The 26,486-nt window shown below is 46.2% G+C and overlaps 1 protein-coding gene across 1 annotated transcript; it reads left to right on the top strand.

The window, feature by feature from the left end:
• Positions 1-3,313: 3,313 nt before the first annotated feature.
• IDH1 (isocitrate dehydrogenase (NADP(+)) 1) lies at positions 3,314-25,392 on the top strand. The gene is made up of 10 exons (XM_059702945.1): positions 3,314-3,496; positions 4,543-4,616; positions 9,047-9,179; positions 13,219-13,510; positions 15,775-15,880; positions 17,718-17,895; positions 18,776-18,927; positions 21,655-21,795; positions 22,618-22,780; positions 24,456-25,392. Exons 3-10 carry the CDS (start codon positions 9,058-9,060, stop codon positions 24,544-24,546), a joined length of 1,245 nt encoding a protein of 414 aa, XP_059558928.1. The 5' UTR covers positions 3,314-3,496; positions 4,543-4,616; positions 9,047-9,057; the 3' UTR covers positions 24,547-25,392.
• Positions 25,393-26,486: the final 1,094 nt, after the last annotated feature.

The raw sequence follows: 26,486 nt of genomic DNA, 5'->3' as shown, positions 1-26,486 counted from the left end.
CATTTATTTAATGTTGCCAAGTAATGTATTTTTTATAGTTTTGTTTCTAGTATTTTGTCTATAAATTTGTTATTTTATAGCTGTACTAGAGGCCCAGTGTACGAAATTCATGCACTGGGGGCGGGGGTCCCCTCAGCCCAGCCTGCACCCTCTCCAATCTGGGACCCCTCAGGGGATGTTTGACTGCCGGTTTAGGCCCAATCCCTGTGGGGCCCAAACCGGCAGTTGGACATCCCTCTCACAATACGAGGACTGCTACCTGCTTAATTGCCCCTAACCACTTCTGCCTGCCATCCTGATCACCCCCTAACCACTCCCTTGCAGCCCGATCGATGCCTAACTGCTCCCCTGCCAGCCCAGTCGCCCCCAACTGCCCTCCCCTGCTGGCCCAGTCACCCCCAACTGCCCTTCCCTGCCAGCCATCTTGTGGCTGTGGGCGCCACCATCTTTGAGGGCACGGCAGTCAGTTAGCATATTCCCTCCTTATTGGCTGTGGGCACTGCCATCTTTGCAACAGTGTGAGGGTCAATTAGCATATTCCCTTTTTATTAGATAGGATAAAAGGTAGCAGCATAAGGAGCACATATCTAGTTTTATGCATATACAGTAATATTATAAGTCAATTCTAGGGGTCTACAAAAATGTTTTTCAATGATAACAGAGTTCCTATATTAATGGCTTAGGAAACACTGTTTTAGATGCTGACACTCTCATACGTGTTACCTTTCCTCCCACACTGGTTTAGAGCCAAATTTGCAGCCCATTTTCAGCAGTGTTTAGAATTTGATGGAACACATGTTGTGGTTAAATTTACCTTGTGATACTTTTTGTGATTAAATTCAAATATAGGTTCTTTACTATATTCTCTCTTTTCTTCATTTTCCTCACCTATATTCATTGGCTTTTATCATGCTACTAGAGGCCCAGTGCCCAAAATTTGTGCATGGGTAAGGTCCCAAGGACTGGCCGGCTATCAGGGCCAATCTGTGGGGCAACCGGTGGGACATTTGGGGGGCCCCTGCTGGCACCCACCTTGGCTGGCCTGGGGCCTGCAGGCTGGGGGCAGCTCCTGCATTGAGCGTCTGCTCCCTGGTGGTCAGTGCACATCATAGTGACCGGTTGTCCCACCAGTCATTCTGCCGTTCAGTCAATTTTCATATTGGGCTTTTATTTTATAGGATATTGTATGTATCTTGAAGGCTGCCCTAAATCCTTTCTGCAACCAGAATGAATATAAATACTTTTAGTAGTGGCCAAACCGTAATTAAAATGTGAACCCAATATAATATGGAGTAAAGCTACAATCTCAGGTGACTTTGGGTCTCATATTGGAGATGAAATACACACTCAGACACCTCTATAATCATTTCTACAGGAATAGATGGAGGTGACAGCTACTTTCTGTTAATCTGCCTCAAAAATCAAGCACAGTGCCATTTCTTCATTTTCTCTTAGGAAAAATACCAGTGCCCTCTAGTGTCAAAAATGCACCTGTGCAGTGCCCTTTATATCTGTTTATCTTCAAAGAGTAATTGTAATAATCCGATGCTGGAGATAATTTTAAAAAATAAATTTGGGGACAGGAAATCCCAGCAGCAATACACAAGCATGTTATTATCCTACAAATCACTATCTAAAATGCTCCTTTACCCCCATGCTTTCGAGAGGAAGGAATACACAAAAAAGAATTCCCTGAAGAGGACAGATTTTTTTTTTTTTAACCCACTGGTTTCTCAGGTCTCACATCTTTATCTGACTTCTTTGGAACCCAGATAATAATCTCATTATCTTTATCTTCTAATGCAATGACAATTAGGTTTATTTGTAATAATGTATTAGTAATTATAATTACAGTAGTTTCCTTTTATGGGAGGAAGGGAGACAAATTCCAAGACCCCCTATGGATGTCTGAAACCGTAGATAGTACCAAACATTTTTCCTAAACAGCCATACCTATGATAAAGATTAATTTATAAATTAGACACAATAAGAGATTGACAGCAACTAACAATAAAATAGAACAATAATAATATACTATATAATAATGCCCCCAAAGTGGATGACTTTGCACAAAATTCATGCACTTGGGTGGTCCCTCAGCCCAGACTGTGCCCTCTCGCAGTTCAGGACCCCTCGCTACTTACCGCCTGCTCACAGTTCCTTAGCATTGCCACAGAGGTGGGAGAGGCTTCTGCCACGCCACTGCTGTGCTCCCCAGCAGTGAGCCCAGCTTCTGGCTGAGTCACGCTCGCCCTCTGGGAGCACACTGACCACCAGGAGGCAGCTCCTGCATTGAGCATCTGCTCCCTGGTGGTCGGTGCGCATCATAGCAACCGGTTGTTCTGGTTGTTCTGCTGTAAGGGTCACTTAGGCTTTTATTATATAGTTAAGAGTTACTTGAACACAGGCACTGGGATGATGCAGTATCAGGTAGTCGATCTGATTATTGAGCAGCAGGCCACTAAGTGACTAAGCCTTAGTCACTGAGGAGTGGGTAGCTGTGTAGTATACAGCACGTATATGCGGGACAAAGGGATAATTCACTTCTCAGGAGGAACAGAGCGGGAGGACTGGAGGTTTCATCATGCTATTCAGAACAGTGCGCAATTTAAAAGTTCTGAACAGTGTTTTTCTGGAATTTTCCATTTAATGTTTTCAGGACTGCATTTGACCAAAGGTAACTGAAACCACCACAAGTGAAACCGCGGGTAAGGGGGTGGGTGTTACTATATAGGTTCAGACGCTGTAAAGACCTAGTCATTGGTGGTGGCAGAAAATATGTACTGTGGCATGCCTGCTTGTGCAACTGCCCAATCCTTGGCATTCTAGCTGCGGGTGGAGTGGCCCCCAAAAGCAATCCGCGCTCATAGCCTGGACCACTCTTCTTTGGGCCAAAGGCGGTTCCAGACTACCGCACGTGGGGCACGCCGGGCAGGAGACTAGCCCAGGCCCTCGGTCTAGTGTAGACCTGGAAACACTCCCCCTGCCCCTAGGTTGTCACGAAGCCCAGGGTGCTCTTGGGCGGCGTGGGTCTCAGAATACCAGCCCCAGCGCGCCCTGCTCCCGGGTCTGCAGGTGGCATTCGCGTCCTTCCACCAGGAAAAGCCGTAGCCAAGCTCTGGGGGCGCAGCAGCCCCTCTCCCGCCCCCCCGCGCGGAGAAGGACTCTGCAGCTTGCTCCCCGAAGCCCGGGGCCCGACCCCGACCCCCCCCCAAGCCCCGCCCACCTCGGAGGGCTCGGCGCGCAGCGATTGGTGGCGAGGCGGGGGCGGGGCTCCGGTGGGCCGAGGGGGCAGGGCCGGGAGGGGACAAAGCCGGGAAGTGGAAAGGCTGCCCCGCCTGCTGGCTGGTCTGTCCCGGGGTTTCTTGGAGGCTGTGTCAGACGCCCAACAGCTGGGACCCGGTGGGGTTGCCAGTGTTTGCGCTGGTGAGTTGGGTCGCGAGTGGCTGTGGCGCCAGCCCCACCCCGACGCATCGCCGGCGTCCCGACCCTGCAGGTAACCGCAGGCTGCGAGGGGCGGCCGGGCCCTGGCTTTGGGGGAGGCTCTGGGTCCGCCCACGGCTGGGGAGAAGGAAGGAAGAGATCTTGGGTTTGGAGGAAGGAATTTAGCGGCGAGGTCTGGTCGCAAAGAAGGAGGTCGGGGGGATCATCCAGGTATTGCACCTGGGAAAGGGAAGTGGGGAGGAAGTGGGTGCCAGGTGCCTGGATGTGCAGAAGGCCGGCTCTCGGGCACGGGAGGGTGAAATGGGGCGGCGGAAAGTTGTCTGCAGTGACCGTGGACGCCCAGGTCTGCATGCAGAAAGGAAAACCGAGCGATGGGGAATTGCAAGGACACCTAGAAGACTGAGTCGTGGGTTTAGGGGGGAAAAACGTGCGGCCAGGGGAACCGAATACAAAGAAAGGTGGGACCCGACGACTTGGGTGCGTGTGCTGCGAAATCAGACGGCTGGGAGAATGCCCCCGCTTGGGAGGCATGGGGTGGGAGGAGCCCCAGCACCCGTTTGCGGGGCGGGCGGGCGGGCGGAGTGGGGGATGGAGCGATCTCAAGTTCTGGGGTAGGCGTTCCCTGGCCCGTCCCCCAAGCCCGTTTAAAGGTCCGGCACCCGAGAGGGAAGGAGTGGGCGTGGAGACCAGGAAGGAGGATCGGGGCCAGCTGCCGTTGCAAGCCTCTTGCACAAGGGCCACAAGGACGTAGGCAGGCCGAGAACCTGCTGGTCGCTGCGTCACTTAAGGGCGTACAAACCTCTGGACCAGCTCAGGGACGGCGAACCCCAAACCTCAGGACCAGCTAAGGGACGGCAAACCCGGACGCACCCTCCCGCGTGTGCCCGCGCAGAGATCGGTGCTCCCCGAACCTTTAATTGTACGGTTTCTACAGACCTGCACCTGCCCTTCGCCCCTCTGGGTTCACTCCGCACTGTACTTTAAACCAGATAAGCCGGGCTGTCTAAATCCTCCTGACAAGAGGGGTTTGTGTGCTGTCTTTTTAATTCCCTGTTTGGTTTGTGGGGTGTTGGTTCTTTTTAGGTTTTTTTTTTTTAGGAGATAAACGGCACTCAGCTGAGTTCCCAAGATTGAGAGGAGTTGGAGTGATTAGAAACTGATTCACGGTAAAGGTAAGAATTAGCAATTTCTTCCCTTCCGTATTTTCTTTGATGTGGCAATACTGCTTTTAATTGGTCTTGGAGATCTTAGAGGCAGGCATTGCGAGGGAGTGAGTCAGGAATATTTTCAATAATAAATTGCAACTGACTGCTTCCGTATTTCTTTCAGTTCCAGCGTCTTCTCTGCAGGAGACTATTTTTTTTTTACCCAGAGATTATTGTAGTTCATGAAAGCTGCTTTTTAAAAAATGGCTAAAAAAAAACTTGGGGTTTATGAAAAATTAAACAGGGTGAGCAGCTCTTTTTTCTTACACTAGTCAACATTAGTCCAGGCTTGTTTACTGGCGTTACACAAGTGTGTCAGAAGATTAGAATTAGGCTGTTTTCAGACAAAAGAACCAACCTGTGGAAAAGTCCTTCCTTCTGAAGTTGGGGTTTGGGTGGAGATAGAAAATCTGAGGGGCAAGGGTAGACAAGTGAATCCACTGGGGCCTAAAGCCCACCTCATGGAATTCAAATCTAAAATAAATAAAATAATGGCCTACATTGTAGTAAGCCAGGGTCTTCAATAAAGCTTCCGTTGTTTAGTTAAAATTTTAGTTAAGTAATGTGAGGAAAATCTGAAATACTTCAATTATGCATTATGAATATAGAACAATCACTGCTCAAAACATTTACTTCAACTGAGAAGGAAATAATTAACTAAAAAATACTGTCACTCAGTGTTGAAATTTCAAGTATAGTGTATGACCTTCTATTAATTGTATTTGCCATCCAGGAAAAAATAGCCAAGTAATAATGTTGTGCCCAGATTTCAAAGTTCCCAAGACCCCCAGGGAGCCAGTCAGTCCGATGCAAAAGCAAAGAGTCCTTTATTATGCAAGCCGGCCTGTGCTCCCCGTTCACCAGACCCACCGACACAGTGGAAAGTCCAGTGGCCGAGAGAGAGAGGCCTGATGGGACAGGGGGTTTTAAAGGGGGGTGGAGTGGGGGCAGGAGAGGGCACTGTGGGCCCCGCCGATTGGCCAGGCGCGAGTCGGTACAGGATGTGGTCATAGTGATGGCGTGCACTTCCCTTGATCATCATTGGTTAATCCAGAGAAATCCTGGGTGTGGCTAGCAGCGGCTTCTTCCCGTGAGGAAGCACATGGTTCTGTCCCAAGATGGAGGACCCAAGGCAAGATGGAGGGCGCACATGGTTCTGTCCCAAGATGGAGGACCCAAGGCAAGATGGAGGGCGCAGTCCTTGTCCGGCTCCTGCTGCAGCCGCTCGAACTCGCCACAAGGCAGGATGGCCCCCCCGCACAGCACCCGCAGCTGGCCTGCAGGCAGACCGGGACTCCAGCGCATCTGGGCGGCACAGGCCCAGCAAACGGGGTGCGGCCGGTGGAGCGGCCCAGCTCCGGAGGAGCGGCATCCGCTCGGAGCAGGCCCGGCCCATGGGGCCGGCGCACCGCAGCATGGCGGCCTCCCCAAGCTAGGGCACACACCCCACTCCGCTGCCGCCGCTGCTGCACCGGGCCCGGTCCGGAGGGCAGCGGGTGGGTGGCAGCCCGCGCCGGGCTCCCGCCGTGGGCCGGGGAGCCAATGCCACCCCCCCCATGGGGCCCGGCGGCCGGCCCACGCAGGCCCCGGCCCCCCCGACCGGGCCCCGAGGGCCGCACGGACCCCCGGCCCCAGCACGGACAAGCGGCAGCCGACCACGGGGGAAGGGAGGAAAGAGCGAGGCGGTGAGGCCTTCCGCTCCCATGACCTCCCCCGCGGTCGGTCGCCGCCCGGCCCCCACCCCTCGGCCCGCCGCCGGCCACCACGCAGCCGGTCGGGACACTCGGACCGCTCCGGGGAGGCCAGGCCCTACGGCGGGTGCGGAGGGATCTCAGAGCCAGGCGGTCAGACTCCTCCCCCCGCACCGCCAGGAGAGGCGGGCGGTGCGCCTTTCAATAACTCTTGCATAATTCTATATAGAAATATGGCCATGGAAATGTGGTATTAAGACCAAGAGAAGTTTGCTGCCTCTTTTTTGTTTTGTGGTAAATGCAAGAACAGGTGTCTCAGTGGGATCCGTGTGACTGAATCATATACTCGTACTTTAAGCTGTACTGTAAATCATACTTGAAATTACAAATGGGAAGTAATTGACTCATCCACACCAGTTTGTTCATTTCTTTTATTCTTCTTGAGTTCCAGATGGCTCCCCAGTAATAGTAACATAAGCAGGATTCTAGAATTGCAAACCTGGGAAGTGAAAATGGGCCTGGGGGTAGAAAGGTACCCTGGCTTGTCACAGAAACCAAGGCTTACCACCTACTGATCACAACATCCTTTAATTTGAAGGCCAACTACTTGAGCTCAGCTTTTCAAAAGAGGCTGTTTACAGGCCTTTTACCTAATAATTTTTAAAGTCAGCTATACATGCAGGGGAGGAAAAGCAATTTGCAGTTGTGTTGCTGGGGGAGGGAAACTTCCCATTAGTGCTTCAGGAAAGGGAACAGATACTTTGATCAGGCTCAGGGCGTCCTCTGCCTCTCAGAGAACATGCGTAGGACAGGGCCTTCCTTTAAGCCTCATAGTCTTGCTTTTCCAAAGCGTGCACCCCCACACCCTGTTCCTCAAAATGGCATCTCTTCCTGAGACAATTCTCCTTCCCTATGCCACACACTGACAGCTTACCTTTGCCCACGAACAGCCAGCAGAACAGGACCGGAGTTGGGTTACTGAGGAAGAAGACAGGGACATGCTTGGGTCCTGAGCAGTGACCTTGTATAAAGAGATTTCTCTGATTGAGAAATCACTCTTGTATTTAGCTCCACATCCTTAGTATTTAATATTGTCTCTAGGGAAGCAGTTCCACCAGGAATTCTTCATCTTTCACTTTTAGACTTAAAAGTTCTTTACACATAAGTCACATTTCCTTGAAGGTAGTTATTTGAAGCAAAACAGCCTCTTAAAAGAGGGGAAATATTAGCTCTCATTCTGCTCATCTTGAGGGCACAGTATAGTGAGGAGTTGAATAGAAGTGTTCAAATAAGCATGATATTGTGGAAATAATCTTATTTTCCAGGACAAACCGATCATCACGAATAATGATTACATTACTGAGGGCATGTTACAGGAGCAGGTTCCAGATGCTCTAGCAGGTGGCCTTGGGAAAGCTACTTCTCTTATATCAACGTAAAATAGGAAATAATTCCATCTTTCAGGGTTGTTGCGAGGGTTAACTCAAACCACACATGAAGCATGTAACACAATGCTTTATGTAGAGAATGGGCTCCATTCTAATGGTAACTGTAATTACTATTAGCTTTCCATGCAGTCATGCTACTATGAATTATTCTTTTAGTAGTCCCCAAATGTTTCTATTTTGTTTTTATACTAGTGATGCTGTGCAGAAACTTCATTTCTTTACTATGATCTTTCCTTCTTTCTTTCCTTTTCATTCAAACTGACCTCATCCAGCACCCGACTCACCTTCTCCCTTACATGTCCAGTCCCTTAAGCATTAAGCCCTCAGGACTATGAGGTTCTGGTCAACATCAAATAATCTTAAGAACAAGGCCTCGGGTCTTTTGACCACAGAGACAGAGTTTCAATTAAACTAAAGATGGCACCTAGGCCTCAGTTGTGTTTTAGTTCCAGACCCAGAAAAGTGGTGAAACCAGATGAAGCGACACCATGGCTGACATCAGGACCAGATGCACTTTTCACCACGCCCTACCCTAGCGCCTACCAATCAGTAGAGACCATAACCTTGACCATGACCCTAACTCCCTTAGTCACCGTGATGAATGATTTCCCCCCTATATAATCCACCCTCTGAAGTACATGATGGTTCAGGGTCTTTAAGCATTAGCTCACCTGTGACTCCAGGTATGGGCCACTTCCTCAAGTAATAAACCCTTACTTTCTTGGCTGCAAACTCCTGTTCACTTCTTATTGGGCTTTGATGCATGCAGACAAAGGGATCTCTTTAGTCCGGGTAACACTATCTATATATATAAAAGGCTAAGCGACCGGCTGACCGGCTGGTAGATATGACTTGCACTGACCACCAGGGGGCAACACTCAATGCAGGAGTTGCTGCTCAGCAGCAACTTTGCAGAGTGCTCTCTCGCTCTCTGGGACCCCTCAGGGGATGTCAGACTGCTGGTTTCGGCCCGATCCCCCACAGGCCAGGCCGAGGGACCCAACCTGCTGGAGGGACCCCGCTCACTCCTCAGACATCCTTCAAGCCCTGGCACTGCCCCAGGTGCAGCCAGCCAGGGAGGGACCAAGGGAGGTTGACTCCAGGTTGTGTCCGGCCTGTCTCACCCAGTCCCACCCCGCCGGCCACCTTCTAATTAATTTCCTTTCCATGTGCATGAATCTATGCACCTGGCCTCTAGTAATGAAATAAATGACAAGATATGTATCTTATCTTTTTTTTCTTCTTCTTCTTTTTAAAGGTTTAGTGAAAATGTCTCAAAAAATCCATGGCGGTTCGGTGGTAGAGATGCAAGGAGATGAAATGACACGAATCATTTGGGAGTTGATTAAAGAAAAACTCATTTTTCCGTATGTGGACCTGGACCTGCACAGGTAAATGAGTTACAGTCATGTGCAACTTAATGACAGGGTCACATTCTGAGAAGTGTGTGGTTCAGCAGTTCTGTTGTGCGACCATCATAGCGTGTGCTTACTCAAATCTGGATGGCATAGCCCACTACACACCTAGGCTCTGTGATACAGTCTTTTGCTCTGTAGGAGAAGAGAAATAATTTTCCCTCTACCCTTCCGGGTCCTTGGCTGAGACATCCCAGTAATAAAAGAGAGATTAAAGGAAAAAAGGAAGTCTAATAATATATGTACCTCCTGTATACGTGGGAGCGACTCAAGAAAACTGAGGAACTCTCCAGAATGGTCGAAGCCACCACCTTAAACACTGTCTTTGGCTGAAGACAAAAGAAAATGTTGGTGGGGAGGTCAGTTATAGGAGGTGACCGTGTTAAGCAGCAAACAAGGGTAAGGTGTGAGGCATATTTAGGTCTTCCTCCTCTGCATTCATAAGAGTCTGGAGCTGAGGTCACCCCCCTCTTCCTGGTACAGCGAGAGACACCCTGGACAAATGGAGAGTTCCCTTACAAATGTAAATGTATTTTCAAGGGGTCACTTCTCCTTGGCTTTTAGAATTTCTCCCATGTCTGTTCCTTAAAATCAATCAGCCTAAAATGAGCCTTAGGCCAAAGAGACATATTTTGGGGAGACAATTCTGTTCCCCTGCAGCTCCTCAGCCACACACTTCTCCTGACGACTGAAGGCAATTGTAACAATGGTACGTATTGTGTTGCACTACAACTTCACCACTGCTACGACATCGTTAGATGACGGGAATTCTCCAGCTCCGGTATAGTTTTATGGGACCATTGCGGTATATGTGGCCCATGACTGTTCCTCCACATCGAAAACTCAGAAAGTATAATCTTAAGGGATTTCAGGATATAACTAGCTTTTTTACATAGATACAGCTGAATCCTGTGACTAAAGCCTGGAAAGAGTGCCTGAATATGTGCCAATGAATCTTACTATTTTTAAAATATATTTTTATTGATTTCAAAGAGGGAAAGAGGGATAGAAACATCAATGATGAGAGAGAATCATTGATTGGCTGCCTCCTGCATGCCCCCACCCCCACACTGGGGATTGAACTCACAACCCACGCATGTGTCCGGCCCTGGAATTGAACCATAACCTCCTGGTTCATAGGTCAGTGCTCAACCACTAAGCCATGCCAGTTGGATTGCCAATCAGTCTTCTTTTTAAATTTGACATTGCTAGATACACTGGACTTATCATTCAGAAGACAAGAAGTATAATGGGAACAACGTGATTCTCAGGTCTTTCCAAGCCTCTGTTTCCTATAAAGGTTTTATTTGTAATAAATCAGTCGCCAAGAGCAGTACCAAGTATTTGCAGAAGGGAAAATAATAGAGGTACATCCTTGTGTTAAACTGTAAATGAAGTTGACACAATTTTGATCTTTCAAGCTCTACTTTCTTTTGTTTTCCTCTTTAAAAAAAAAAAACATATACACACACACACACACACACACACACTTTAATTGATTTCAGAGAGGAAGGGAGAGGGAGAGAGAGATAGAAACATCAATGATGAAGAGAATCATTGATTGGCTGCCTCCTGCAAGCCCCCTACTGGGAATCGAGCCTGCAGCCCAGGCTTGTGCCCTGACCAGGAATCAAACCATGACCTCCTGGTTCATAGGTCGATGCTCAACCACTGAGCCATGCCCTATTTTCTATCCTTCTACTTAACTAGCCAGTGGATCTTTTCCCCTTTTTATTCCTTGCCTTTGCCCTTTTCATACAGTTATAGTACAGAAAGAACCCCTGAAGTTATTTTAATAAAACACCGACCTGTCACAAGTGCCCTTAAACATTTGTGTCCTAAAGACTTGAGCCTTTGCCCGTGTGTAAAGTGTTCAGAGACAGATATGAAAGTCTGTGTGCAATGCTCTCATTTTTTCCCCTGTGTTTTCATAAACTCGCTCATGCTTTTTGAACATTTGAATTAGGTAGAAACAGAATTTTTCTAAGGGTGCAGTGGCTGAAGACTCACATTTTAGCCGAACTAGTGGCAGCTGGAAGTGTATATGTCTTGACCAGAATTATGCATTAGACTATGTCCCGAGGACCTGTTATATTTGCTTGGGTGTAGACATTTAATTTACATGGTGTCATTAGACACCCTTTTTAATTATTCTAAGCTTAAGCTGTTGATAATATCACTGTTGCAACCACAAGATGGAGCAAATACCTGCAGAGGTCAACAAAACATACAGGAAATGAAGCATAAAAGCATCATCCAAGTAGGTTTAAAGAAGCGTTTTTTACCAGCGCTCTCCTGTTTCAGGTGAGTGTGCAGGGCCCTTGCCAGTAGAATAGTTACAAAGATGTTTTGAGCCTCCTTAGCCTAGAGACATAAGGGGTTTTAAAGGATAGTCCTTAGGCTCAGTAAAAACTGTCACTGGCTATAGACCAAAGAGTGTTTAGAGGCTCAAACAGGTTGTAAGCTGTTCTAAAATTGCTATTATTACATGACTGGTTCTTTTTTGAGGGGAGTGAAGGAATTAATTTGTTTTGTTTTCTGCAGACTGGACTGCGGTCCAGGCCATTATTCTTTTTCTCTTAGAAAGGTTAAGAAGAGAAGCAAAAATTGCAGGCATGTACTGCTATGCTAGTCTCTCCTGCTGAAAAAGGATTCCTATGAACATGAGCACTGCTGACTGCATTTCTTGTTTGAGTTAGGAGTAGATGTTTGCAGATACTCAGCACTTCCTGTGCCAGGAGATAAGGGAGTTTGTGCTCTGTTACATTTATATGAATTACCTAAGGTCAAAGCATTCTGGAGTTCTTGTTGTTGTTGTTAATCCTCACCCAAGGATATTTTTTCCATTGCTTTTCAGAGGGTGGAAGGGAGAGGGGAAGTGGGGGAGAGAAACATACACAGCTATTAGTTGCCTCCTATACGCGCTTGTCGGGGAGCAGGGAGTGAGCCCCAAACCCAGGGGTACATGCCCTTGACCAGGAGTCAAACCTGAGACTCTTTGGTGCACAGGCCAACACTCTAACCACGGAGCAGCACCAGCCAGAGCTGGAATTGTTTTTATTTGGAAATTTAAGATTGCTGCCTCTGCATTTGTATCATGAGTTGGGATAACTAAGGAAAGGAAATACAAGAACTAAAAAGAAATCTAGAGGCTTCGTGGTTCAGCAAGTTATGAAAGCTGAAACACTTTAAAACCTTGGAGAACAGAATAGTCACATTACTGTTTTGTTTTCCTATTTTGGACAAACTATTCCATACTTTAGATAAAACTTTACAATCATTGTCTGTGCTCTGTGAACAACCAACATCCTTTTCAGCTCTGAATCACTGGCAGTCTGGCTGTTGGTGTACCAAGCTCTAGCTCTCTGGGGTATATAAAACCATTGCTTGATTCCATTACTTATCCAGTAAGCTGCAGGCTTGTGTCCAGAGCAGAGAAACTTACCCAAGAATTAGGGCAAGGTTCATCATATAACTACCTGGCATTAATGAAGGATTCATTAGTTTTTTGTCACTAAATGTCACATTTATAAATCCCACTTACTTGAGTATCAAATATAAGAAACAAAAATTTTAACCAACTCTGACCCCTTTATTTTTAGAGCACAGTATTTACTAAGGAAAAATGTGCTAAGGTGGTGCTTAGTGTTGCTTTTTTATGTTAATTGTATGGAAGTCTGCCAAAGGGTTGCTCCAGCGCTGTTATTGCCTCTATATGGTGAAAGCTGGCAAAGGTGCAAAGCACAATGGTTTCCATTCAGTTTCCTTCCAGACAGCCTCCCACTGCAGCACAGGGAGCCAGGGCCCAGCCGGCGAGCCTCTCAGGGCTGCTTTTAGTTGGCACCGTCTTCTGTGTCTCCGGTACATTAATGCTGAAACGTGGCAGATGTAGATATACGGAGAGCCTTCACTTTCTGCAGGGCAAGCTCTGCGTGCCAGCACCGTGCAGAGACAGACGGACAGAACGGTAGCACCCTCCGCCACCCACCGCTCTGTCTGGGTTTTTTCCTCCCAGCTATGATTTAGGCATCGAGAACCGTGATGCCACCAATGACCAGGTCACCAAGGATGCCGCGGAAGCTATAAAGAAGTACAACGTTGGCGTCAAGTGTGCCACCATCACCCCCGATGAGAAGAGGGTTGAGGAGTTCAAGTTGAAACAGATGTGGAAGTCGCCCAACGGCACCATCCGAAATATTCTGGGTGGTACTGTCTTCAGGGAAGCTATTATCTGCAAAAACATCCCCCGGCTTGTGAGCGGATGGGTGAAACCCATCATCATAGGTCGTCATGCGTATGGGGATCAGGTAAGTCATGCGGCATAATTTGATTTTCCATTCTTTCTTCATGGCCTTGGGCTGCCCAGCAGTTCTGAATTACATGTGTTTTATGCTTATCTTTTGGTGACTACTCCCATTAAACAAAGTGCACGATTGAGAAGTGCATCTATGTATATCTGTATATTTACACATCTAGGTAGAAGTAAGTACAGAAGACTCACAGGTGTCTGTCTCAACACACATGATTTTTTTCAGACGTATTTTTTTCTTTATCTTTTTGTTAATTTAAACCATATAATATTGACATTTTTGTATGGATAATTTCCTGTGCTTCAACCAAATTAGTAATTCTCAACCTTGGCTCTAAAGGGATCTATTTATAGGCTTCTTTGGTGTTTGTTTTATTTTGAATTTTAAAAAAAATGTTTTGTTCTGTTTTAATTCCAGTACTTGAGATCCGATGAATCTGAATCTGATGGAATTCAGGCATTTTAAGCTCCCCAAGTGATTCTAAGTGCAGGCAGGGTTGGGAACCACCAAAGATTATATGACACGTGTTCATTTCATACATAAAAGGAAAAAACTAACCCAGTAGTTGAAAACAGTCGCTTTAAAACAGTTTTTTTCCTACTTGGAAAAGAAAGTTTCATTTCTGTACTTCTGTACAAGTAGGCTGGATGCCAAATTACACAGAAAACCAGCCAACCAAACAAAATCAAAATTTCATGTTGAAACTGAGGCATGCAGAGTTTCATAGAAAATAGTGTATATCTTAAAAGATCCTGAAAACAAGCGTCCCTAATTCTGAAATCCAGAGGCTTTGGTGTATATAGCTGTCCTTGAAAGTCTGGCCAGGGCAGACCAGCATCTGTTCCTGGGACAGGGTCATCAGGTCACTCCCTGATGGGTAGTTCTCTTTGTTTTATCCTGTAGCTCAAACTATGCCTCCATCCTGTCCTGTCCCTTCACAGGTACCTACCAGAGGCCAGGACAAGGAGGCTAGATGGGAGTGCTACACACGCCCTAATTCTGGGAATACCCCTCTAAGCTCTTTTGAGTTCAGTGATGTCATTTTTGTCTGTTGTTGTTGTTGTTATTATTATTATTACTTGGCATTAGTCACTTGGAAGAATGATTGATCATTCTATTTGTTAAAGTCCAGATTGAAAATTCTAAACCTCTGGTCGATTCCCTGATCGTGTGAGAATGCATAAACATCTACAAAGCATATATGGTGCTTGGTGCCTCGGTTTCTTCCTTTTGAGAACGGAATAAATTACCGTAGTAGAGGATTTTATCTGTCAGAGGATTTTATATGTTAGGCAAGGGCACATGCCTGGGTCGCATGCTTGATTTTTATTGTGTGGCTACCTAAAAGTGAGCCTTCATCGTTATCTGACAGCTTGTACCAGCTGTCATTAGTATTGCTCTATACAAACAACCAAAGGATGCTGGTACCTGACTGAAACTAGTCTTCTCTATCATGGAAGAAGGCACAGTGCAGCCAAGACTTAACAGGTGCCTAGTGCAGGCTGCGCACATTTCCCCACCAGAGCAGCTGCATGCCCACGAGAGAGGTGGCTTTCCTCAGACGGCCCTTCTCTAAGGGCCACCAACCTGCGCAGCTGCTTGCAGGACGGTGGCTTCATGTGGACAAGTTCTGGGCGAGGCATCGGCAGTGACGATAATCATGAAGAGACAGCTCTGAAGGTCCAAGGACCAGATCCCAAGTCTTTTGACCCTAGATGCGTATTTCCACAACACTGCAGTCCCTTCCTTGTAAGAGAATGTAAGAATCAAGAGAGATAATAAGACGAACTGGTTACTCACTTAAAGCATCTGTCCTATAGTGAGGACAAGGCATTCGCTCTTTATCATCTCCAATACCACAACTAGTATACTCTCACCCCCTATAGGAAGACCTCCCTGACCTCCAGGTCATGCCATGTCTCTTCCTCTGCCATCCGATAGCATATTTATCTATGCCCAGTTTGGTAAGGGAAAGTACTTGGTTAATTCTCACTCCTTTCCATACCAGTGCTCAGAAAACCGCCCTGTGCGTGGTAGGCACCCAATAAATACTGATCTCTAACGTGTGCTACCACTGATTAGCTTCAGGGACTCTGGACCTCCTCGTCCCCATCTCTAAAATAAAAGAAGGTTGAGCTACACTGTGCTATTTATCTAGGTGTCTTCCAACTCTGTCCTATGATTTTTTTCCTATTTTTTGTAATACTTGTTGGAATAGTTGTTGTTGTTTTAATACCTCTCCCTCTCTCCCCCCTACGCAGTACAGAGCAACTGATTTTGTTGTTCCTGGGCCTGGAAAAGTAGAGATAACATACACGCCAAGTGATGGATCCCCAAAAAAGACATACGTGGTACATAACTTTGAAGGTATGTAATGAAAGTTCATCATGATCATTTTTTCACAGATCGTTTAGACAGCATTATTTCCGGTTGTTTAAAGTTTGTTGTGTGGCTGCCTAAAAGTGCAACCTGAATCTACAACATTACTACGGGACCTTACATCTGAATAAAAAAGTAATTGGTTTCCATGCCTTCCTGTGGCCTGGATAAGGGCACAAAAGGGATTAGCCTCCCAATTGGAAATGCATATAGGCAGACAGGTTGATAAATAGGCATTTCTCTTAAATCATGAAGGGAAGGTTGGGTTGGCAGGAGTTTGTTGTGCATGAATTGTGTAAATTAAACGTGAATAGCCCTAGCTGGTTTGGCTCAGTGGATAGAGCATTGGCTTACGGACCAAAGGGTCCGGGTTTGATTCTGGTCAAGGGCACATGCCTGGGTTGTGTGCTTGATTCCCAGTAGGGAGTGTGCAGGAGGCAGCCGAGCAATGATTCTCATCATTGATGTTTCTCTCTCTCTCTCTCTCTCTCTCTCTCCTTCCCTCCCTCCCTCCCTCCTTCTCTGAAATCAATAAAAATAAATAAATAAATACAAAAAACGTGAATATCTCTAACTCTCCTGTCATGTAATCCTACCGTTTGCTCTGGTAGGGTTTGTATTAAAAAAAATGTTTGTGTTATATACTTGCTGAAATGTTCTTCTTGCCCATCTGCATATTTATTCTGTGGAAATAGAACACTTGTTTTTTGCCTTTTCTTGCCCAACATTCTCCTGCTTCAAAAAGTCCATTATGGTGAATTCCACTCAAAACAGGGGACCCTCTTTCTCCATTATTGAAGTTATTAAAAGCATTCACACAAACAAAAATGCAAAAGTTACCTAGCTTTTGTTTTCCTTGCTTCCTCTAAATAATAACCCTTTTTAATTGAATTTATTGAGGTGACATTGGTTAATAAAATTATACCGACTTCAGGTGTACAATTCAACAATACATCATCTGTATGTTGTGTGTTTACCACCCCTAGTCAAGCCTCCTTCTATCACCATTCATCCCCTCTCCCCTTTATTTTTTTCTACCTCCCCCCTTCCTTCTGGCAATAACCATACTGTTGTCTTCGTGCATGAGTTTTTCTCTTTTTTCTTTGCTTAATCCCTTCACCCTTCTCACCCAGCCCCCAACCCCCTGCCCTCCAACAGCTGTCAGTCTGTTCTCTGTATCCATGGGCCTTGTCATTTTCATGGAATCTAGCTCTGCGGCTTTCAGCACCTTTCACATTCTGTGCCCAGGTTGGCCCTGGACAGTGGAATGAATTCAAGTTCTGTCTTTCAGCAATAACAAAGTTCAACTAACAGGCGTTGTGAAACACCAGTGATTCCATGTAGCCTAACTTTTTCTACCAATGACGATGTGAACTGTCTGTATCCTCCAGGGAATTACGAGAATTTTCATTCTCTGGCTGAGGATTGAATGCACGCTTAGAGTTTAAAATACAGATTTGAAAATTTTAAAGTATGAAAGGACAGTTTAAAAATTATTCATCCTTTCTTGAGTATAGCTCTGGTTCATATCAGTGGATTTTTGTATTTTAGTGTCTTCAGCTTCCTAAGAACCATATCTCTTTATATCATCTCTATTGCCCTCTTAAAATAACTTCGAATGTCCTTAACTCTGCCTGACTTCCCGCCTATTCTGTGCCTCAGGAGCTCATGGGATGTTCAAGTTGGGAGCCTGGCTGGGACTTTTTGAAGCCTGGGCTTAGACATGGGCGCTGGGAATTGGATGATTTGTGGGTGTGGGTGGATTTAAACTTGTTACAACTGTACCCCATTTCTCTTTTTTTCTCTCCTTGGTGTCTCCCCACAGAGGGTGGTGGTGTTGCCATGGGGATGTACAATCAAGATAAGTCAATCAAAGAGTTCGCACACAGTTCTTTCCAGATGGCTTTGTCCAAGAGTTGGCCTTTGTACCTGAGCACCAAAAACACTATTCTGAAGAAGTATGATGGGCGTTTTAAAGACATCTTTCAGGAGATCTATGACAAGTAACTACAGTTCTTTTTCCCTTCCTTTTTCTCACACTGGCATCTATAGTACGGAATTTGCATGCTTATCCCTTTGGTTCTGGGGAAAGCTGAGTGAAAACCATCACTATCCCGTAAAGACAAGAGCGAAACAGATTTAATGGGAGTGAAACAAAATCACTCGAAGTTGCTTTTCAAAGATAAATGTGTTCTCAAATCTGGGTCCCACATTTTTTTTTCGGAGCCAGAATTATGTATTGTTTGAAGAAAGGTGCCCTGTTAGTGATAGGTCTCATTTTTCGAGCCTGAGTTTCTGAGTGGGGCCCATTTCTATTCTGCCTGAAACCCATTGCCGTGACTGAAAACTGCTTTAGTGTAGCCTCTTGGGCTGACGTCTACATTCATAACAACTGTAGATTCAACAGCATGCGAGCATGGGTTAAATTTAACTCCCTTTCAGGTGCACGGTTTCAGGCCAGGGCACAGTGTGCACATCTCCTTCATGAGACCTTTTAATTCCTCTTCCTGCTGCCCATGCTCTAAGCCTGGAAGCTGTCCTAGTTTCCTGAATGATATCAGGCAATAGAGTGGTTGTCTCCCCCCCCCCCTGCCCCCCACCCCATTACATTCTTAAAGTAAGCGAATCGCAAGACTCTGACTAGCAGTGTATGGAGAACTGTGGAAGTAGTGCTGGGGAAACCCCTGTCTCGCTTAGCTCTCACATCTCTCCAGAGTGGTTGCACAGCTTGACGACGATTGGGCAGGGGTTTGAGCCCATGTATCAGGTTCCTAAGTTTGTGCTGCTTCCGGCCCCACCCCTCAGCCCCCCTTCAGAAGCATATGACGCCCCTCACAAAACCAGTTTTCCTCCTTTTCTGTTCTTGTCTCTCTTCCTTCCCAGGCAGTACAAATCCCAGTTTGAGGCCCAGAAGATCTGGTATGAGCACAGGCTCATCGATGACATGGTGGCCCAAGCCATGAAGTCGGAGGGAGGCTTCATCTGGGCCTGTAAAAACTACGACGGCGACGTGCAGTCCGACTCCGTGGCCCAGGGTAAGGAGCGGGGCCACCAAGCCGAGGTGGAGCGGGTCCTGCGGCAGGTGGGCGATGCCACCGTCGTCTCCCGGTTTAGGAAGAAGGATTCTGTAGCCCTTGTCTGTAAAGCCAGGAAATGTGAGTGCTGCCCGGCACCCAGGCCCCGCTGCTCAGCTGACCCAAGAGGAAGTTGGGCTCCGACTGGGGAAGCTACTCCTCAGGGTCGCACCGGAAGTAGCTCAGTGGTTGAGACTCTGGGCTCCAGCCTTGGATGTGTTAGCACAGTTTCCCCACTTGAAGTTTCAGTGCCTCCAACAGGCAGCCCAACTGCCTGGTCTGAAAATCACTCTCTTTATTTCCCCCCTGAGAATGTGAAAAGCTAGGCCACTTGGCAAGGAGGGGGTAAAGTGAGGGGCCTGGGCTGTCTAAAAACCAAAGGGGATCTCTCCAAGAGCTCATCACTCTTTTTTCATTTTTTTAAACAATTCTAAATGTTTCTTCTCCTAAAAACATAGCCTCAAAATACATGAAACTGGAAGCTAGAAGGGAATTTTGAAATCTTTTACCTAGTCCAACTGCTTTCTCTCTTTCATTTTCTTCCTTTCTATTTCCTTCCCTCCCTTCCTCTTTATTTCTTCCTCTTCTTTATTCTTCTCTTTCTCTTCCTCCTTTCACAAATGAAGAAACTGAGGCCGGAGGTGAAGTCATTGTAGGCACACATCCCATGAGAAACAGCCGGGTGTGAGATCCAGGTCTTGCAGTTGCTTTTCTAGGACTCTTCCCTGTTCACTGCGCTTACTGAGCTTGAACCGCCATTGTCTTGATGCAGTAACAACTATTATTAAGGCGAAGGTATTGAGGGTACGTAAGTAAACAGACCACTAGAGGAGAAACAGACACTAGACACCATTCCTCATTTCTCGACAGTTGATTGGCATCAGCTAGCACAGCAGGAGCAAAGGGTTGAAAAGGAATCCAAGGGCTCACTCGTCTGGCAGCAGGAGCTACTCGTGCCCTTTCAGCCAGCCCTGAAGGCTGCTCTGTGCGTGTTCACTGCTTAGGTTGACACACAGAGGAACTGAGCAGCGAAGCCCAGGGCTGTTCATAGAAATTCAGAAACGTGCCCAGTGTCATCAACAGACACTCCTTCCCTTGATTTCCTCAGCACCAAGTGGCCTTTCAATTTCAGTGTCAGCTTGACACTCCCCTGGTGAATGTTTGTGTCGACTTGAATTATGTTTGCTTTTCCCAGGAAGTACTACTTTTCCTTTCCCTTATGAAAAAGTTAAACATCTCTTATCAGTTTTAAATCAGTAGGTCAATGCAGTTAAAGGCCACTGTGATGTCAGATGAGTGAGTTGCGCACCCTTTGCTCTCCGGTAGCTCTAATCCTCAGGATGCAGGAGAGGAAGGAGTGTTGCTTTGTGATGACTCCATGGTGGGTAAGGGAAACGTCCTTGTCCTCAGAGTTCTCCATAAGGGACCCAGATCATTCCATCATTTCTGCATAGCCTCTTGGCAGCAAGAAGAGAGGATTTAGGGTGAAATTCCAAAGGCAAATGTCAGTTACAGAGGTTCAAAAGACTCTGAAATGGGAGTTCTGAAGGGCAGTGGCCAGGAGCACACTGATAGGATGCCTGGAACCAAGGCTCTCTGGGCAGAGCCCCCAGATAAGTGTGACCTCAAGGCAGCTAAACAGATTAAAAGGCAGCTGGGCTGTCTTCACGTTATTCTTCTCTGGGGGAATGAGCTACTTTGGCCTCACACCAAACATTTCACTTACAGCTTCTATTTTGACAGTGATACCAACTGGTATCTCCTAGCGTTACCGCATAGGCAAACTCACCATGGAGAGTGAAGTGTCCTGCACTTACTTCTCCAGTCAGTCAGTGTTTGAGAATTTGCTGAAGCCTCAGACCAACACAGTGACATGATAGGAACTCGTAACCTGCACAGGAATTTCTAACTGTGTCAAAGATGAGTTTAAGAAATTATTTATGCTTGTTTACTTATTCTCAGATTTAGAAAAAAATAACGGCCCATTATAAATTTGCATTTACCTCTCAGGTGCTTTGGGGAAATAGCAAAAGTGGAGAAATGTGTTCTTTGAAATCAAGTGTAAAAGAGTGATAAAAGAAGAAAAGTCAGTTGCATGGACTTAAAAGTTATAATATGGTTCCCAGAATAGGAAACCACAGAGTAGAATTATTTTGGTGGGGCTGTTAGAGTAAGGATGAGTGGAATGTTCTTGGATCCACCCCATCCTCTCCTTACCTGCCTTTTCTTACCAGCCCCAGTGAGTCTGAGCAGCTTGATGGCAGAAGACAGCTCACTGGTGTTTATTCTCCCAGAACAGGGAGGCATCTGCATGTAAGAGTAGCAGTAATGTGCTGGGCTCTTCCTCTGTGGCAGATGCCATCCTAAGGAACAAATAAATTTCGTGTTTACTCCTGCACATACGTGTATTCATCTAATTTGTACAACAAGCCGATTAAGTAGGTGTTTTATTATTCCCATTTTATAGGTTAGAAAACTGAGCCACAGTAGCTAGGAAGTCATAGAACTAGGGTGGAATGCAGGCAGTCAGACCCTGAGTCCCCCGAGATCAGTAAGTCCGGGAAAAGGACTATGATGTTTGTTTGGCTTCCCGGGACCCGTGAAGATGAAGTCATTTGCTCTCGTCCCTGAGCAACCCGGGGCTCTCCATGGAGTTGAAGCCAGTACTTCATGCTCTGCCACTTACAGGTTATGGCTCTCTGGGCATGATGACCAGCGTGCTGATTTGTCCAGATGGCAAGACGGTGGAAGCAGAGGCTGCCCACGGGACTGTCACACGTCACTACCGCATGCACCAGAAGGGGCAGGAGACATCTACCAATCCCATTGGTAAGAGAGTGAATAACTGCTACACTGACATCCAGCCAGAGAGTGGAGATCCAAAAGGGACTCCGACGTGTTCCTTTGGCTCCCAGATGCTTTGTGTGTAAAATTACCACCACACGGCTGACTTGTTCCCCTAACGGGAGCTGTTTTAACATGCTTCTTAAAATATATGCAATAGATGCTTTTTCACTTGGAGGGACAGTACATATCATAGAGGAGAATGTTATCAACAGCATTTTCCTTTCCCTCTGGTGCATTGAAATGTCACATATGGCTAAGAGTCTAAGAGCCACACAAATAGATGCTTCTAACCATGCTTCCAGGATAGCACACATTCAAAAGAGATCACAGGTTGCGGGTTTGATCCCAAGTCAGGGCATGTACAGGAGGCAACCGATCGATGTTTCTCTCTCTCGCCCTTCCTCTCTCTAAACATATCCTCAGGTGAGGATAAAAGAAAAAGAGAGAGAGAGAGAGAGAGGAGGGGAGACCAATATAGACAAGAGATAGAAGAGATTGTGACCTTCTGCAAATCAGTAAGTGCCTTAAGCTTCAAGCTACTTCCACACAGTGAAAATGTGCTTCCTTGCAGCTCTAACAAGACCCAAAGCATTTCTCCTACAAACATGCAGATTTTTAAAAGTTTCTATTCAGTAAAATATTTCTAACTCTCCTAAAATTTGGAGTGCTTGAGGAGAGCATCTGATGAAGTCAGTCACGTAAGTTTAAAAAACAAAAAACAGTTCTATCTTTGGGAACTGAGACGTTGGGACTATGTCTGGCTGGTATGGTTGACGTGTGTGTGCTTGGTCTTTTCCCTCTCAGCTTCCATTTTTGCCTGGACCAGGGGGTTAGCCCACAGAGCTAAGCTTGATAACAACAAAGAGCTCGGCTTCTTTGCAAAGGCTCTGGAAGACGTCTGTGTTGAGACCATCGAGGCTGGCTTCATGACCAAGGACTTGGCTGCTTGTATTAAAGGTTTACCCAAGTAAGTGTAAGACGCCGTGAGCTCTGTGGTCAAATGACCACTTATCCTCCCTGGGCTCAAAACATCAGTGCTTTTTGGAAGTATATGTGAATTCATTACTCATCATCTAGTTCAGGGGTCAGCAGACACTATCTATAAATTGTCAGACAATAAACATTTCAGGCTTTGTGAATATACAGCCTTTTCAAAACTAAGCAGCTATTGAACTTTGTGGCCTGAGAGCAGTTGCAGATAATTAGCCTCTAGAATGGGTGGGACAGCGTTTCCATCAAACTGCACAAAACTAGGCTGCAGCCTAGATTGGGTCCTTGGGCCAGCCAGTGTCGTCTGCTGACCCCTGATCCAGTGGACAGCCATTGGGTGGCAAGGTTCCATTTAATTTAAAAAGAAAATTGTAGACAGAAACAAAGGGACCCCTGAGGCTATTTCAGTCCACCCTCTATTTTCCCACTTTGCAGAGAACAGTAAGCAGCACAGGCGTTAGATGCTGAGCTGGTCAGATCTCTTCCTTAAGTATCTGCAACCAGCAATCACACGGTCGAGGCCCGTGTATTGCCCAGGATTTGTCTGAGATCATGGTAACCCGTATTCCAGCTGGATTAGCTGCTAATCAGAGACTTTGTCCTCAAAGTCAGAGTTGTTTACTCTGATTTACCTCTGGAAACACTGAGTTTAACATCAATCCCATGTCCCAGCTGTGTGTCTTCAGAGGTCTCAGTTAGGGTCAGTGTGCACCAGGATTGACTTAGTCACTACATCTTTCTTATCTTAAAGTTGCAGCAAAAGTACAGTGGGGCCTTGACTTATGTCCCGACTAACGAGTTTTTTGAGATACCAGCTGTCTCTTGGCTGATTTTTTGCTTTGAGTTGACAGAGTAATTTGAGTTAACGAGCTCCTTAACGAGCTCAGTCTCGAAACGAATTTAACTCGTAAGTCAAGGCCCCACTGTACAGCGCTTGACATGTCCTTATTGGAATGGTACCTTTGTAGCCTATTTGAATAGGCACCTATCAGCAGGATTTTGTTGTTTTTTTTTCGTTTGTTTTTGGGTTTGTGTGTGTGTGTGTTTTTTAATATGTTTTTATTGATTTCAGAGAGAGGACGGGAGAGGGAGAAAGAAAGAGAAACATCAATGATGAGAGAGAACCATTGATTGGCTGCCTCCTGCATGCCCCCCACTGGGGACCAAGCCCACAACCTGGACATGCGTCCTGACCAGGAATCAAACTGTGACCTCCTGGTTCATAGGTTGACACTCAACCACAGAGCCACACCAGCCAGGCTCTTTTTTTGTTTTTAAGTAAGACACAGAAATAAGATCATTAAAACTTTTTTTAAAGGATATGACAGCTTGCAGGGATGTGGGTAAAGCATGGCATGCCCGAATGGTTTCATTCTCCCAGGCATTAAGGCATTAGTCTGAACTAAAGCTCTGTGAGAGATTCCCCTCAGAACAACATGGCAGGAATCTCCTGAGAAGGTGTGTGTGGCCCAGATTCAAGCTGCCTGTAGCCTGGGTTGCAGTCATCAGCACCAAACTTGTAGCTTATTAGCGTTAATCCGTTTTCTTCTAGAAGTAAACAGAATGCTGCTTTAGCATTCCTAGGACATTTCCTCTGCCTGCTACAGATCAGAGACAAACTAAATTGTCTTTTCTTTTTCTCCCTCAATCAGTGTGCAGCGTTCTGACTACTTGAATACGTTTGAGTTCATGGACAAACTCGGAGAAAACTTGAAGATAAAACTAGCTCAGGCCAAACTTTAAGGTCGTTCCTCGGCTTAGGAGGACAAGTGTTTTTTGGTAACTAGTCCACTGGTTTACATTTTTCTGTATAACACTCAAGGGAAGGGCGAAATCAATTTTGTAATTTGTTTAGAAGTCAGAGTTTATCTTTTCTATAAGTTTACAGCCTTTTTCTTATACATACAGTTAATGCCACTTCAAGAATGTGGCTGGGACTTTGTAACTTTAAATTTTATTTTCTACTAATAGCTTAGGAATTACTTTAGTGCTGTTCATACATACCCTGTCACTGTTTCTCATGTTCCAAAATAAATGACCAAAATGAAGAGTGCTTGAAAAGTAAATGATAGCCACAATTTTGGTCCCTAAAAGTGTGTAAAGTCGAAATTCACTCCCTACCCCACTCAGCATGGCCTGGGCTCTGGGTGCTGTTGGTGTAACAGGTGTCCCACCATGTGAGGTCCAACCGCACCTTAAACTTGCACAAGAATTGTAACGAAGAGCGAGGGTGCAACTACAGCGTGTTGAAGACACAGCAGTCGCTTGTGTAAAGAGCTCCAACGGAATGTTTCGAAGTGTTAAATGTTTCTGAGGCCGCAAGAGAGTTCGGAATCCAGAATAATACTCCCCGGGGGCTTGTCCTCTGTGCTTGTCTCCTCCTCCTGGCCTGTGGGGCCTACGCTATGCTGCCCCGAGCAGCGCCTTTCATTCAAGTGCAATAATACGAGCTGCACCTTTTTGGGATTTCTGGCCTGTTTTATTTCCTTTCTATAAATGTGATTTTTCAGAAGTTGATTGTAAACACTATTCTAGTCTGTTCTTCCTCTGAACTGTTCATCTTGATTAAAATTAATTGCTAATGACCAATCGGGTTTCTGTTTCGCGAGTGTACTTTAGTTGCCAGGCACCATGCCAGGTCCTAGCCATAGGAATTTGATTTTGAAAAATCTCTGCCCTTATCCATTTTACTGTGGGGGGAAAGGGATAAGTAAATAGACAGTCAGATGTGGCTCCTACAGTGAAAAGGGAAGAAGATCAAAGATAGGACAAAAGGGGTAATTGGAATATTAGGGAGTCGAACCTACGCACATGCTAAGGAGATATGGTATCATTATTGTGTAAGTTAATAGGGAGCCAGGGAAGGCTTAAGAAGGGAGGGGCATGATCCGATTTTCATCTTGAAAAATAGCCCCCTGGGCAGCTTTTATGAAGAAGGAACAGTGGTGGAGGGAGGGAGAGGGGAGTGGTTGAGGAAGGAAGACCAATTAACGAGAGGCTATTGTAGTATTTCAGGTGGGAAATGATGAAGATCCGAACTGAACTCACAGTGGCCCTGAGAATGGAGAGACTGGGGTAGATCCTGAGGAGAGAAAATTGAATCAGTGGGGATTGGTGGGTTTCGGGAGATGAGATGGCGAGAAGGGAACAAGTCCTGTTTCCCGTGTCCAGCTGCAGGCCTGGAGAAAGGCTGGTCCGCACCCAGCAGTATCGGTGTATTCTGGGGAAGGAAGTTGAGGCATTGAGAGGCTCTGGTCCAGCTTCCACAACACATCAGTGGCTGTTCTGCCCTGGAACCCAGGGATTCTGATAGCTGAGCACATTTTCAGGTTGTATTGGAAGAAGAAAGCATCACATGGAACAAAATGACTGCATTGGATTGGGTGATCCTTGGGTAGGCCGTTGAGCACTCACAAATGCCCTGGGAGTTGGTCAGATGAGTATCTGTGGCAGCAAAGCCCTGCCCCAATATCGGATTTAGCATTTTCCCAACAGCCAATGTTCTAAGATGATCAGCAAATGAACAGATGCTGACCAGTGCACCCAGAGACGGATGGTTTATTTTGTAACAGCATCGGGATCACAGTTGTTGACCCGGAAAATGACTGATGCTCAGCACATCCCTGAAGACAGCAGGATCTGGGGACAGAGAAGAGGAGAGTTCTGGACTTCGAAATTCTCTA

The sequence above is a fragment of the Myotis daubentonii genome, chromosome 7, assembly GCF_963259705.1.
Source record: "Myotis daubentonii chromosome 7, mMyoDau2.1, whole genome shotgun sequence".
Lineage (NCBI taxonomy): Eukaryota > Metazoa > Chordata > Mammalia > Chiroptera > Vespertilionidae > Myotis > Myotis daubentonii.
This window is presented reverse-complemented; position numbering and strand designations above follow the sequence as displayed.